The following is a 14452-nucleotide window of genomic DNA, read 5'->3' as shown; positions in this document are numbered from 1 at the left end:
AACAATGGACTACTGCATGCAATGTTTCTGTAATTTATTAATAACTACTACTCTGAACGCTTCTTTTTTCACTTTTTGACCTCCTGTGGGTCAACTTGTGATTACTAGTGTGTGTCGTTCCGCCCTGCCAGCTTTCACACTCACACAGACATTGGCTCCGAGCTTTTGCGGCCCTGTGTCTGCCTCTGCCGCTGGCACAGAGGCGCAACAGATCTGTCCCCCATTCCATCTCTGTGCCTTTCACTTAGATAGCGGGGCATAATAAAGATGCAACAGCGCCACAATGAACAGGCTGTGTGAATGGGGCTTCTGAGGGATTTGGCAAGCATCATGGGAGATAAACGTCAGCTTTTATTACGCAGTTTGTTGAATAGTGGATTCTGATTGGTCAATTACAGCCTTCTACTTTGTTATTTCTGAAAGCAGACCACTGCCATTGATGCAGTTCTGATCATAGAGTCTGGAGGACCATTTTTAAATCAATAAAATAATTGTCAAATGATTGATTTCTTCGGTAAGTAGCTGTGTAATAAGTGGGATAATGTACAGCGAGCTGGTAATTATATTTTCTGTGAATTATGTTTTCCATCATGATGGTTTATGGCTCTTTAAAAGCCTTCACCACACTGGCAGGAATATAATTATGGTGCAGAAACTCTAAACTCATTATTTAACAAATCATTTTTTCTGTCTATGTTGTGTTAAACATGAGTGAAAAAAACCTTAAAACCCACAATGTACAATTTATTTGTAATTGTAGAATGAAAACTCCTGAAGTGATTGAAAACCACACATTCCCAGAAACAATACAGAGGCTGTGGCGTATGTGTCAACAATGGTCGATTTGTATGGCTGCTGCAGGTACAGGCATAAACCTTTATGCACATATTTATGGCACACTCAAATAAAATGTTATTTTTTAGTCATTCATCTGTCATTCTACTGTTTCTTTAAAGGCGTCCTATCTTTTATCTTGCTTGGTTGATTTGTATATATGTGTATGTGCATACATTTCCTATGTGCTTTTGCTTCTTCGTCTGTTAAAGCACTCTGTAAACGTTTTTAAAGATGCTATATAAATAAAGTTATTATGATTACAAAGTTTACAAGGTGGTTATTTAGTGCAGCTAGTAGCTCATTTGTGTTTAATCCATGGTCATCCCTGACCAACTTTAAATTTGATTGAAGCAATGTGTTGTCCTCAATGCACTTAGGGCGCAGTCAGAGCTGTCTTGAAGTGTCAGCTTTAGACAAACAGCATAGAAACAGGATATTTATAGAAGTCAAGTCACTTTATTTATACAGCATATTTAAAAACAACAGAAGTTGACCCAAAGTGCTTTCCAGTCAAGACCGACAAACAAAAAGTGCCTCAGTAACAATGCAATATACAAATAACAATATTCTCTTTTAGTCTAGGTCATGACCGAAAGGACGAGGTCCAGGTACAATCGGCCGAAATGGGTTTTCTCAGGAGGGTGTCTGGAGTCTCCCTTAGAGATAGCGTGAGAAGTTCAGCCATCCGTGAGGAACTCGGAGTAGAGCCGCTGCTCCTTTGCTTTGAAAGGAGCCAGTTAAGGTGGTTCGGGCATCTAGTAAGGATGCCCCCTGGGCGCCTCCCTAGGGAGGTGTTCCAGGCACGTCCAGCTGGGAGGAGGCCTCGGGGAAGACCCAGGACTAGGTGGAGAGATTATATCTCCACACTGGCCTGGGAACGCCTCAGGATCCCCCAGTTAGAGCTGGTTAATGTGGCCCGGGAAAGGGAAGTTTGGGGTCCCCTGCTAAAACTGCTGCCCCCGCGACCCGACCCCAGATAAGCGGACGAAGATGAGATGAGATGAGTCTAAATAGAACAAGAATGACACAAAAGAAAATAGCAGAACTAAAAGCATTAAAAGAAAGATGCAGAATGAAAGAACAGAGAAGCAGCAAGTCAAAACAGTTAATATCAATTAAAAATGTAAAACCATGTGGGAACCCAGCTAAAAGCATGAGAAAAAAAGATATGTAACGTTAAAGTACAGAAGTAAAATGTATCAACATACTCCTGTACAGCAGGTGGCGGTATATGTGTATTTGAAGCTGGTTGAGTATCCACCAATCCCAGGAGATGCGGGTTGTGGGCATGAACCACTCTGAATGCTTTGCTTTCGTTTTACCGATGCTGTCCAATCAGACGCCGCCGAAGCGAGACACCGCCAAGATCAGATTGTGAGACGCGCTTCTGTAGCAAAGGCTAGCACTGTTAGCCGAGAGTGATAGTAAAGGGCTAACGAACAGTTTGCTAACTTGTGAATTGCACCGGTAAGCCCCGTTTATCCACTTTATGGCTTTGCTTCCCAGAAAGTTATGGTGTTTTTGAACCAGTTATTGTGTTTTATATGTCGTGGAAATATGGTGGTCACAGATACAAAGCTAACATTGTAAAAATTGCAGCTAATTCTGGCAGTGTTGTCGAGGACAGCTGTGGATTAGCTCGCCCGCTAGCTACTAGCAAGCGTATCGCCAGTTGGCTAACAAAGCGACCAACCGCAATCGCGAGTTACGTTAGCGTGTTGCTACTCATTGCTAACTAGCAAACTATCAGTCGTCGGTGTACTTCAGTGTGTTAACTTTGATGTATCCTCTGACAAGTTGCTGACTTCTGTGATCCGTAATGGAGTCATCAGTGGTTAGTTTTAACATAACGTGTGTTTGTGACGCTCGGCTGCTATGGAACGTTACGGTTTTTTAAAAATAGTTTATTCGAACGCTGAAACGTCATAAAAACAAACGTTTCGAATGTGTATTTAACGTTACCTTTGACAACACTACTAACTTTAATTTAGCCAAAGATATTAGATATAGTTATATATTCAAAATACAATAATCAGGATAGTTAGGTATGTTAGTGAAATACATTTATATTAATGAAATAATTTAAGCATTAAAGAATACAAGCTTCGGGAACAAGCTGAGCAAACAGACTGTTGCTGACAAGTATGTAACCCATGGCGACGACTGTCAATGACCCATTATATTAAAAAAACAACCATATCATCACCACAAGATAAGATAAACTTTATTAATCCTGAAGGAAATGCTTGTTCCAGATTGCTCCAAAAACAAATCTGAAAAACAATAACAATATATCAATAACAAGTAAGATAACTAAGGGAATAATATAACAATATAATATAACATGAACAAAATAAGATAACTAAAGGTGAAAATATATAAAAATAAACTGCCCAAGGAGTAAGGTAACTGATATATTAGAAGTTGGGGTTGAAATATTTTTAGGTGTCATTTATACATCTAACGTTTCAAGTCTTAATTTTCTTGAATGAAAAAGAACTTCTTTCTATTTCATTGATAACTTTAAAAGTTTACTTTTAACTGTGGTTTGTCTTTCTTCAATTGAAAACGATCACTTTGTGATACAGCTTCAAACAGGATAATTAATGTGCATTGCTTCACTGTATAACAGCAAAACATAGAAAGTTGAGGAGAAAATAAACTCACGAGTTAAAGCCTCAACACAAATAGATATTTTGTTCTTTGAATTAACTATATAATTATGAAAAAGTAACTTGGACATTGCTTGGTATGTTTCCTGTTCGGTCGGGATTTAGACCTCCTCTTCCTCCATTCTCTAATGCCAACAACAACAGCCGTCGAAGAAACAGGAGAGTGCATTAGTAAGTGCACATACTTCACTATATTAACTTCAAAATACACACGCACGGCTCTTTAATTGTTAACCCCACACTTTAACTTCGTGTGTAATGTGCAGCACGGAAGAAAATAATCGCTAAATTGTGTGTGAATCCTTTTCCAAAACGTGCACAAGCTAACTGAGCTAGCAAGCTGTTAGCAGTCACTGTTAGCTCGCTGCATTCAACAAAAGAGTGTTCATTGACTGGTGTTACTACCGCGTGCAGCAGTAATATCTGTAACCATGTGGTGATATCACTTTAGTCACATCACTTTAGTTTTCACGCTGGTGTGATACAAAGTTAGCATGTCTGCGTGACCAGTAGTAGCAGAAGTTCCTGCGGACGTGCTCGGTACCTGAAGTAGGCCTTGTGCACACTTAACCGTGGTAAAAGTTGTGAGCATCAAGGAGGGTTGTTTAATGTTGTTTTCTGCAGTGCATTCAGAAATGCACCAAAAAAGGTTCCTATAATCGGAATTTGTTTTTGAAAAATACACTTTTTTTTGGTCTGGTAAGAAGAATACCAGCTAACGGTAGTGGTGTAGCTTTTGTACAGTGTGCTGGCTGCAAGCAGTTCAATGGGCCTCATCAATTACTTTAGTTTAATTATGAATAACAAAAAAACGGTGTGAACTAGATTTAAACTTGGGGGAATAGTAATAATAATAATATCCACTGTACTTAATATTTGCACATTTTTGCACATACTCTCATACTATCTACTCTTCAATTCTATCAACTATTTTTTAACTCAAATTATTTCATTTATCTATAAAACCATGTGTACGTGTGTATATATAGATTAATACAAACATTTTCTTTTTTTACTTCTTCTTTAGCGTCCTCAGCCAAATGCAACATAATTTCTTTCCAACTATGTACCCTGGGTATGGAATCTGAAATAACAAGTAATCTTGAATTATTGGAAAATGTGATGTTTGCGGATGAAACTGTACATTTACCACTATCATTTTAATAGTTTGCCATCTTTCTGTCCACAGGGGTCTGAAAGGTGACAAATAGAAGAACCCGTTCTTTTTAAGCCTGAAGCTCAGCTCCTCGGTCCTTTGGGATCATGGCTAAAGATGTAAGTAACTACATACATGTTTTTTTTCCCGGGAAAACTGTTGTTTAGTTTTTGGACGCTGTAGCCGATGTTGTATGAAGGTTTATGTGTTGCATTACTTCAAATGATCTACATAATCTCTCTCCCTCTCCTCTTTTCGTTTAATTGGACCCTAGTAGCATCTTTTCTGTTGAGATTTTTGAGCGTATTAAATTCTTTTCCTTCGCAGGCTGGTCTGATTGAAACAAACGGAGAGCTGAAGGTTTTCATTGATCAGAATATGAGCCCCAGCAAAGGTAAATATTATTAGTATTTGCAAGTTAGTTATACAGCTGTTGCACATTTTCTATACCTTAACATCACAGTATTCTGACTTTCTTTTTGCTAATATATCATTTTAACTACCAGTATAAATTATTTTGTAATGTTTTCAGTTCATTTAATGGTGTAGAAGTAAAGTCTTAACTTCTTACCTTTCTAACTGGGGTTTGTTTTACTGGTTTACTTTAGCTTTCTCTTTGCTAAATTGTGAAAAAGGACGGTTTCACATATTATTTAAATTTAGTCCTGGTTTGGGCAACCACTAGACCAGAAATGTTGTACATACAGTCAAGTGTAATTGATTGCCTGTCACACAAAGGAAAATGTTTCTTCAGATGTAGGCCTTTTATGCTTGTGGATGTACGACAGGGGGCAATAGAGTGTCAATCAAGATCTATACTCATCAGTCTTCTCATGTCTTCTATTAGGTGTCCTATCTTTGGTTACTGTCCAGCCTACAGCTGTCCCTGTGGCCAAACAGCTACTACCCAAAACTCTTGGGCCATCCAATGTGAACATTGCTGCACACATGCAACATTTGCCACACATGGTGGGTGATGCTCGACATAACTACCACACTGCATGGTTTTATAATGTGAAGACTCCTGTGCCCACATTTGTGAGAGTGTTTAGAACTTCGCAGTAGATGTGATCAAATTCAGCGCTCTGAATTGTCTGTTACCTGCAGATGCATTGGTGTATAGATTTGCTCGCTGGGTTTCTCTGCTGTCTCTTCCTGTTGTGTAAGCCCCTCCATTAACATTGTGAGGTGACCGGGGCGGAGGGTAGGTGGAGGCAGTTGATCCTAAGCTTATCAACTCTACTGTCAGCAGGATTACACCCATCATCCCATTATATACATGGAATGTATACATAACGGCAATCAGCTTAGATATCACCTTAGTGAAGGAATGATGGCTCATATTTATTTCTTTTATTGATCACCGGCCACGTTTGTCTTATAATCGATTAGTCAATCAAGTCTAAAATACATAATAAGTGTTCTTCGACTGTTAATCTTTTATTTAAACAATTGACAGTTGACAGTTATTTTTGTAGCACAGTCCAAATAGATTATGCATTTGAAACACAATAATGTGAATTAAAATCACATTTGTTTAGTGAAAAAAGATGGTCAACAATTCTGCTTGTGCTCCTCCTGTCATGATTAAAAAAATGGCCAAACGAATTCAAAGGACCTGAACAATAATTGTAGTTTGTATAAGGAGTAATTACGTGCAGCATTCCCATTATAAGCTCAACCATCCTTGTACCAACAAAAGGGTCTGGCCTACAACATAAAATTTGAGTGGCAGCCTCAAGGACAACCTGTCTCTAAATGTCAACACGACAAAAGATAATTGACTTCAGGAGCGCAATCAACTGCCCACCAGTGAATCCAGAGACAGTCAAAATCAAACAAATTCCTTGGTGATCACACAACCATTGAATCCTGGTCCCTGACCACCAGCAAGCCACACCTTGTATTATATACTGAATATTCTCTTTCCTCTCTTTTGCGCTGTCCTTTTATAGGTGATAGGAACACCGCAGAGACCGACGGTATCCAATACCATTTTGGTAAACAGTCCACATACACCCAGTTCCCAGTTCCTCACTCAGAGTCAACCATCAGATGCCTCTCCATGGTCATCAGGGTAAGAATTAAAAAAAAAATGTGTTTTTAGCTTTATTGAGTCTGATAATCTGGGTCAAAGAAAGAAAATGCACACATTTTAGTTTTATGTGAAAATTGAGTGACGTATGGGGATCTGTTCTGTCCGTAGAAAACGTGGTAAGAAAGGGGAAAAGAACGGGAAGGGCTTGAGGCATTTCTCCATGAAAGTATGTGAGAAGGTACAGAAGAAAGGAGTAACCACCTACAATGAAGTGGCAGATGAGCTGGTCGCAGAATTCAGCTCTGCAGACAGCCACATGTCGCCCAATGACGCAGTGAGTGCCGCAGCTGCAGGACACTCACAAGGATGCAGAAACATTTTTATATATCATAGTGCTGGATATTCATGATTTTGTTAATATTGTGAATCCTGTTTTTCCACTTTAGCATGTCTATGACCAGAAGAACATTCGGCGGCGTGTGTACGATGCACTTAACGTGCTTATGGCCATGAACATTATCTCTAAAGAGAAGAAAGAAATCAAATGGATTGGCCTTCCCACCAACTCAGCACAAGAGTGCCAAAACCTCGAGGTAGAAACACACAATACTCAGAATAGCTTGTGTCGGGGATGTCCTGCCCTTTTACTACCCGCATTATAATTCTTCATCGTCATAATTCCTTTATTTCAACTGCAGGTGGAGAGACAAAGGCGGCTGGAGAGGATTAAGCAGAAACAATCACAGCTACAGGAGCTCATACTGCAGGTGGGAATAAACAGAGTTTGCACTTTGTCTTCATCAGGTGTTCTTCATGTGTAGCCTCTTTAGCTACGATGTCGGTTCTGGTAGAGATGATTGTTCATACCTTCTGCTCACAACATTTGAGTGCAAGAACGTACACTCAGTGGCCACTTTATTATTTACACCTGGTATCTGTAGCATTACATATCATCATGCTAAATAAACAGTGCTAGGCTATCGTTTATGTCTTTATGTCCATTGTCATGGCAGCTTTGCTGCCAGTGGTAATCCATGCACGGGGCAGTCTGACTCTGACAACTGGTTATTTGTCCTTCTTTTGTTGAGAAAAACCAATTTTTACCAACATTTATTTTCTTTTTATGTTTACAAACCGTTATCCTGCTGAGACCTTTAACAATAGAACGCTTGAACTTTTTCCATTTTTTTCATTGTTACCTAGAACTCCTCTCTGCATCTTTCTTGCATAACGAGAACTTGGCAACTAGTTAAATCAGTAGTCATGAAACCCCTGAGCTATCAGTGTAATTATATGTTCAGCTATTCAGTTTGTAGCTGCCAGTGGTGGTGAACGCCACTGAATTATAGTGTAATAATGAGGTGTTTCTGATATTCCTTGTGTGTAGATAAGGACAAAAAAATAGAAATACATCTCACTATAATGCATTCAGTTCAATACCCATCGACCGTGTCAATCAACACATTATTAACACATTATTATGAACATTATTAATATAATTATTAAGATGAAATGAACGACTGAGCTGTTATTTAATGGATTGCTTTAGTGTGTGTGTATACCATTATTTGGGGTATACAACAAATACACAACACAACTTGCTAATGTTCACCACACATCCGTTTAGTGCTATGGTGAGGGTAAAATCAGCGAGAAACAAACACCACAGTGGTGTAAATCCAGCTAAAGCATTGCCGAAAAAGGCAGCAGAAATGTTTTTGAAATGTTGAATATGCTTTTAATCTAAGCTCACTGTTGCTGCTTCAGTGTTTTCATCTTTCTTTTGTCTTGTCTTACAGCAAATAGCTTTTAAGAATCTGGTCCAGCGGAATAGACAGACAGAGCAGCAGGCAAACAGACCTCCACCTCCCAACTCCATCATCCACCTCCCCTTCATTATTGTCAACACCAGCAAGAAAACTGTCATCGACTGCAGCATCTCGAATGACAAGTACGTGACTTTGCTGGCCTCCAGTTTCAGCACTTTTATATTAGAGGTTCTTCAAGGCTTTTGTTGTTCTTTAAATTAATAGCAAGGATTCACCCCTCTCTAAAAGGTTTGAATTAAAGGATTATCCCTTGTGATCCTGGGTTGGTAGGAGAAAATTTATACCACTTGCGGCAAATTGCGTGTTATGTGAGGCATCTAAAATAAGTAAGGTTAATATAGGATCAAAATATGTCCACCTTTTTGATGCAACATAATTTCATCCAGCACTATTTAAAACATGTTTTAAAAGCATACCACAGATGGAACATACGGTCCTTTTATGTCCAGTCTTGCTCCCAGCCCTTCAAACCCTGTGTATGTCATTAACAAGGCTTGTATGCTACTCATGGTGCTGTGGTGTATGGCTCAAATGTGGCTCTGTAGCAGTTGGGGCTAAATTAAGTGTTGAAGTCTGACCTCTATTACCTTCTATGCAACCACAGTATTTGCTGTTATGATTGCATGCCTTTGATGGTAAAAGTGAAAATTGATTAAAGCATGGGAGCATATGTAAACCGTCATAGTGCAATATGCAACAAACGCATGCACTTAAAACACTACTCTTCAGGCCCTGGGTTCAAAAAGAATTATTTTGTTGTAAATGTAACGATTGCATGTACAATCAACTGCAAGAAATATCTAATTTTACTGTCCCCAATAACTATCCCGTTGTTGCCTTTTTAAAGTATGTTTTTACACAGCAGTCCGTGTTCAGACCAGCTGAGGCACTGCATAGAAGAGGGAGTAAAACAAGGCTGGTTAGACAGTCTGAGTAAATTCTATTATCTGAGAAATAAACCAGCCACACTTTTTCCTGCAGTTCCTGTATGCAGCCAAATAGTAATTATAGCCTTTGATAGTTTCAGGGTAACTCACAAAATCTGGAGAACCAAGTAGTTCACAATTTCCTCTTCGCCAGCAGAAGGCAGATCACTTCCAAATGTATCATTTAGGGTTGAATACAAGTATTCTTACAGTTTCTTTATAATGTTGGTGTCTATTAGCAGTTTTAATAACCAATATTGTGGCACCTGTGTAAAATAATTATTTGCCACCATCCTGCACTGTACTGCTCCTTAAAACATGGTGGATATGTTTTCAGATTGGATAAGTAATCCCAACCACCTTAAAGTTATATTGGAAATGGATTTTCTTGTTAACTCACCCTTTATGTCTCTGTTCTCTGTTTCCCATCTGCAGGTTTGAGTATTTGTTCAATTTCGACAGCATGTTTGAGATCCACGATGACATTGAGGTGCTGAAACGAATGGGCATGGCCTGTGGTTTGGAAGTGGGAAAATGTTCTCCAGATGATCTGAAGGTTGCACGTAGCCTGGTGCCCAAAGCTCTGGAGCCGTACGTTATAGGTCAGTGCCACATACTCATTTGGAATTATTCATATGTTCTTTATAAGCCACTGTTAATGCAAACCCAACACAACATATTTCTGCTTCTTGTTAAAAGTAAAAGTATTTTATTTCAAAGCAGCTTCAGGAAGTGCAGCCTCAGTGTGTACCAGAACAGTGCTTGTTGACAGGGGTTTATTAGTGTCAGTGGATCAGTTTTAAAGATGGAACAGGAAAGAGCAGTAAAAGAAGACGCAGCCACAGCTAGCTGGTTAGACTACGATCTTCAGGTGAAAGGCTTTTACATCGCTTTGTGTTAGTTCTGTGCATCCATCCCAAAGGTAATCAACAGCTTTTGCTGTGCCTCTCCTTTTGTATGGAACCCTGAGCAGATGCATGGAAATATGACATATGAGGAGTAACACTGTTTAACCTCCAAAGAACATTCTGACCCCCTGAGCTCAACTTTTCGCCTCTATTGATATTTTTTTTTAACTGGCCAGTAGCCAATCCCTTTGTAAGGCATTGTGAGATTCCAGGCAATGCAAGACTGACCAAAAACGTGGAAAAGATAAGGAATCTAAAATTTTGTGAGATAACAGCCTAAATTTGACTGCTCACTCTGCAGTGACTTGTCAAAACACATGTCTCTGGTGGATAGGTCACAGAGTTTAGCTTTTTATCTGCAATGGGTGAGTGTCTGTGGAGGATAAGGTACATTTTGCAGTTTCTTTGATCCCTCTTTTGTATGTCTCTTGCCTCCGGTATTAGAAACAAAAACATCAGTTTGACACAAAGTTACAGAAATGGTTGGATAAAGTTGTACCCTTATTTATACAATGTTTGCAGAGTGAAGTCATGATTGTAGTGATCGTCAATTTAATGTTTCTTTATTTTGATGTTTCTTTTTTTTTTTCCAGAGATGGCAAAGGGTCCTATCAGTAACGTCTACATCACTGGAGGGTCCTCAGCAAATGGAGGCCGTTACCCTGCAAGCAGGTGGGACGTCTTCACTTTTATTCAACCTATAAATGTGACAGAAAGCAGATGTTGTTATGCTGCGCTATCACCTTTCCACATCTAAAATAAATGATCAAATTCACTCGTCCTCTCCTCCTTAGCGATGGCTGCACCGACGGCACCATGGCCTCCAGCTCGAATGACTCTCACTACAGCGGGTCTCGTGTGGAGACTCCAGTGTCTTATATGGGGGATGACGACGACGAGGATGAGTACGATGAGAATGACGACGAAGACTAACCCGTCTGCATCTCGTCACTCCAACAAGCACAGTCCTTCAAACCACCGTCACCGTGGGAATTTAGTCCCCTTTTGTGTGTGCTTCTTCACCCTTTACCGCTGTTTCCCCATGCCTGTATTTCTGTCTGGCTTTCTCAGGGGTGTAGATGAATATTGAAAGAACAGAGGTGTATAGTGCACCCATCTTTTTCTGCTCCTGAATCACGTGCACCTGCACCACAGCTCTGGGTGAGGTGTTGTCCAAGGGAACTGTAGTCCGTGGCCCGGCCACCAACCTGAAGTCTTTGTATGTTTAATTCACTTCTCAATAAGCCATCCCACTAAAAAAACCCTCTGTAAAACCTACTGCTGTTGGAGAATGTATAATGTACTTGTTTGAATAGTTATTCTTATTATTTTGCAATTACATATGGCAGACATGATGATCAAAATGTTCCAAGATGGCCAAAGTGTCTGCTTTAACAAGCTGTGTTAGCGCAACACCATGAATTCTGAAAGGCCTAATACAGTTTCCATGGCATCCCAGGATGGGGCTCCATCAGATGTGTTGCTACTTTTTGTTCTGTGTTCTGGGCAGTCATTTGATATAGTTTCTTCTCCTCCATTGTTTTGGGCTGGCTTCCTTCTGTTCTGTAGGCAGCTGCTTTCCTCATCTTGTTTGCTAGTCTTTTTTGTATTCTGGAGTTGATGACTTTTCCATCACTGCCCCGTCAACGCCTTGGTAGTGTTTACAAAATAATGGCACCAGCAAGGTAAAGACTTTTTATAACCCAGGCTCCTGATAGGTAAATAAGCTTTGTTTGTGAATTACGTATATGAACCCTTCAACCATTGTAGCTTATAGTATCCTTTAGAGGCCAGTGGTAAAGATAGACCTTCAAAATTATTGATGTAACAAAATGTGTGGTTGCATAGGTCTTTATGTACTACTTTCAAAGATCTCCCTTTTAAAACTTAGCAACACATGTACTGACTCTTCCAAAAACCTTTTTCTGTAATCTAATATAAGTTTGCAAATTAAATATAGATTGTTTTAATAATTTTGTATCTATAATTTATGTGGCTTTTATGCAGAAACTAGGTCTTTTATTTGTGTCAGGGTGCAATGAATAATTTGTTGAGAGGTAGACTGAAACATATAATTGTTTTTGCATGTCAAGTAACTAGCCTTTTTTATAAAGTAGTAACAGGAGCATTCCTAAAACATTTAATCAGCCAAAGGATTTGTTAAAAGTATATTAACATTTTTAAGACTCTCAACTGATTTGAGACGTGTGGTTCTTTTACGGAGGGCCAGTGGATTGAAACTGGTTTCGAGTCTTGAGTGTGCTGGTGAAGTGTTTTGAGAGGAAAGCCACAGGAAACATGCCGGACACTAGAAGAGGATAGTTATATGGTGAGACGATTGATTATATACTTGTGTAGATATATACTTATATACTTCACTCACTTTTATGATGCAACTATAGTTTCATGTGTATTAGCTTTTAATTTCATTGTACAGACAAAGTTACAAGGGCAGTTGCTGACTTGCACATTTTTTTTAAGGAGGTGGACAAATGTTTTTGGCATGGAGGACCTTTAAGGGCCCAAATGAAGCACATGCTGCAAGCAGTGGATGGAAATTGGACGTTTGCTTTTTCCAGTGTATGACAGGCTCGGGCAGAAAAACGTTTTAAAATCCCTTTTCTGCCTTAAAATGTCTTTGACAATTTAGAGGAGAGGTTGACATGTTTGTGTCTCAAAACAGATCACAGATTGACATTTACACTGAAAGAGTTGTTTTCTTTTGCAATTCCTCCTGTTCATACTGGCTGCACAGAAATCTCTTCCTAGAGTGATGTCGATGTAAGCGATGGGCAACAAAATGCACCTGTAGTTCATTTGTAAAGCTATAGATGCTAAAATTAGTCTTTTTGGTTTAGTTTGTGCCCCCACAAACTGTATAGTTGCTAAGCTGTGGCAAAAGGATGCTGACACAAATCAGTAACTTGGTATTACAAAGACCAGCAGCACTCTGTTTAACTTCCAAAGCCTCATATTAGCTCAGCTGAACCTGAGAATTTATTTTTTACACAGAGCTAGGAGCTTGGAAATAAAACGGATACCGGACCGTCTGACTAGTGAGAGGAAATGGTGATAGTTCTTAAAGTGACAACAGTACACGTCAGGGGGCTGTAAAGTGCTTTCGCACTCTAGTCCTCTCTAGAAGCAAGGCATCAAACAGTGCACCAAAGATGCACCAAAGCTGCCTCTCCATGCTTCATATTACACTGCTTGTTTGTTGCAGAACCTAGGAGTCCACAACGCAATTTGGTTTACGCAGAAGTAAGCCTGTTACAACAGTACTGTTTTTTTTTTGTAATGCCAACTGTGAATTCAAACACAAACATTTGGTTAGGGTTAGGAAATGATCATTGGTGGGGTAAAATAGGTGTGTACAGTGACACACCGGACACCATCATCACCTGCATCACATACAGAGGGGCTGTGACAAAACGCCCGTATTTGATGCCCTGGCAATGAGAACGGGGATTTGAACGTCAATGTCTGTTCTACTCTCATTATATTCCTACGACTAATGTTACAAACTAGTTTGGTCTAGGGGAGTAAAGCTATGGCTCTTATCTCTAGTCCTAACCTGGAGTCAGCTGAAGAGGTAAAATAACATTGTGGCCGATATGGACAAGAGGAACTATTACAACAACCAATAATTCTTTAAATGTACATATTGGCATGTCAGTATTATGATAGTGTTGAACCTGTCCTTTAATATGTCCCACTTCACAAAATATCTTATATCAATGAGAATTGAATCTAATTTATTTTATGAATATAATCGTCGCCTGGTTTATTGAAAAAACAACACTGTCTGTTTATCTGTGAGTTTCCAATGTAATCACAAAAATTGCTTTTCCAAACCCGAGCTTTACTTTAAACATCCATGTTATGACTGTTGACACTTCAGCTGCAAACAGGGGCGTAGCACATAATTATGGACCCTGTACTTAAGCATCTCCATGGCCCCCCTCACTGCATCCACAGCTGTTCATCCTAGTAAGATTCTAGGTGTTCCCTCCTCAAATAAGGGCCCTGTTTACTCAGTCCCCAGGCTGCATATGCTGCCTGTGGTATTCAGTTCCAGCATGTGCT

At 39.5% G+C, this 14452-nt stretch overlaps 1 protein-coding gene across 3 annotated transcripts; it reads left to right on the top strand.

Annotated features, from left to right (window-relative positions):
• The first annotated feature begins 2185 nt into the window (after window positions 1-2185).
• Window positions 2186-12266, top strand: tfdp1a (transcription factor Dp-1, a). 3 transcript variants are annotated; one of them, XM_083920997.1, is made up of 12 exons: window positions 2186-2304; window positions 4699-4784; window positions 4993-5059; window positions 5513-5634; window positions 6621-6742; window positions 6872-7037; window positions 7150-7296; window positions 7402-7470; window positions 8503-8654; window positions 9894-10060; window positions 10960-11038; window positions 11161-12266. In XM_083920997.1, exons 2-12 carry the CDS (start codon window positions 4773-4775, stop codon window positions 11297-11299), a joined length of 1242 nt encoding a protein of 413 aa, XP_083777123.1. In that variant the 5' UTR covers window positions 2186-2304; window positions 4699-4772; the 3' UTR covers window positions 11300-12266. The 3 variants fall into 3 exon arrangements, with proteins under 3 accessions (XP_083777123.1, XP_083777122.1, XP_083777124.1); XM_083920996.1 differs by lacking the exon at window positions 2186-2304 and adding an exon at window positions 3630-3680; XM_083920998.1 differs by lacking the exon at window positions 2186-2304 and adding an exon at window positions 4537-4584.
• The last annotated feature ends 2186 nt before the right edge of the window (window positions 12267-14452 follow it).

This window comes from Echiichthys vipera (assembly GCF_963691815.1).
Source record: "Echiichthys vipera genome assembly, chromosome: 10".
Taxonomy (NCBI): domain Eukaryota; kingdom Metazoa; phylum Chordata; class Actinopteri; order Perciformes; family Trachinidae; genus Echiichthys; species Echiichthys vipera.
This window is presented reverse-complemented; position numbering and strand designations above follow the sequence as displayed.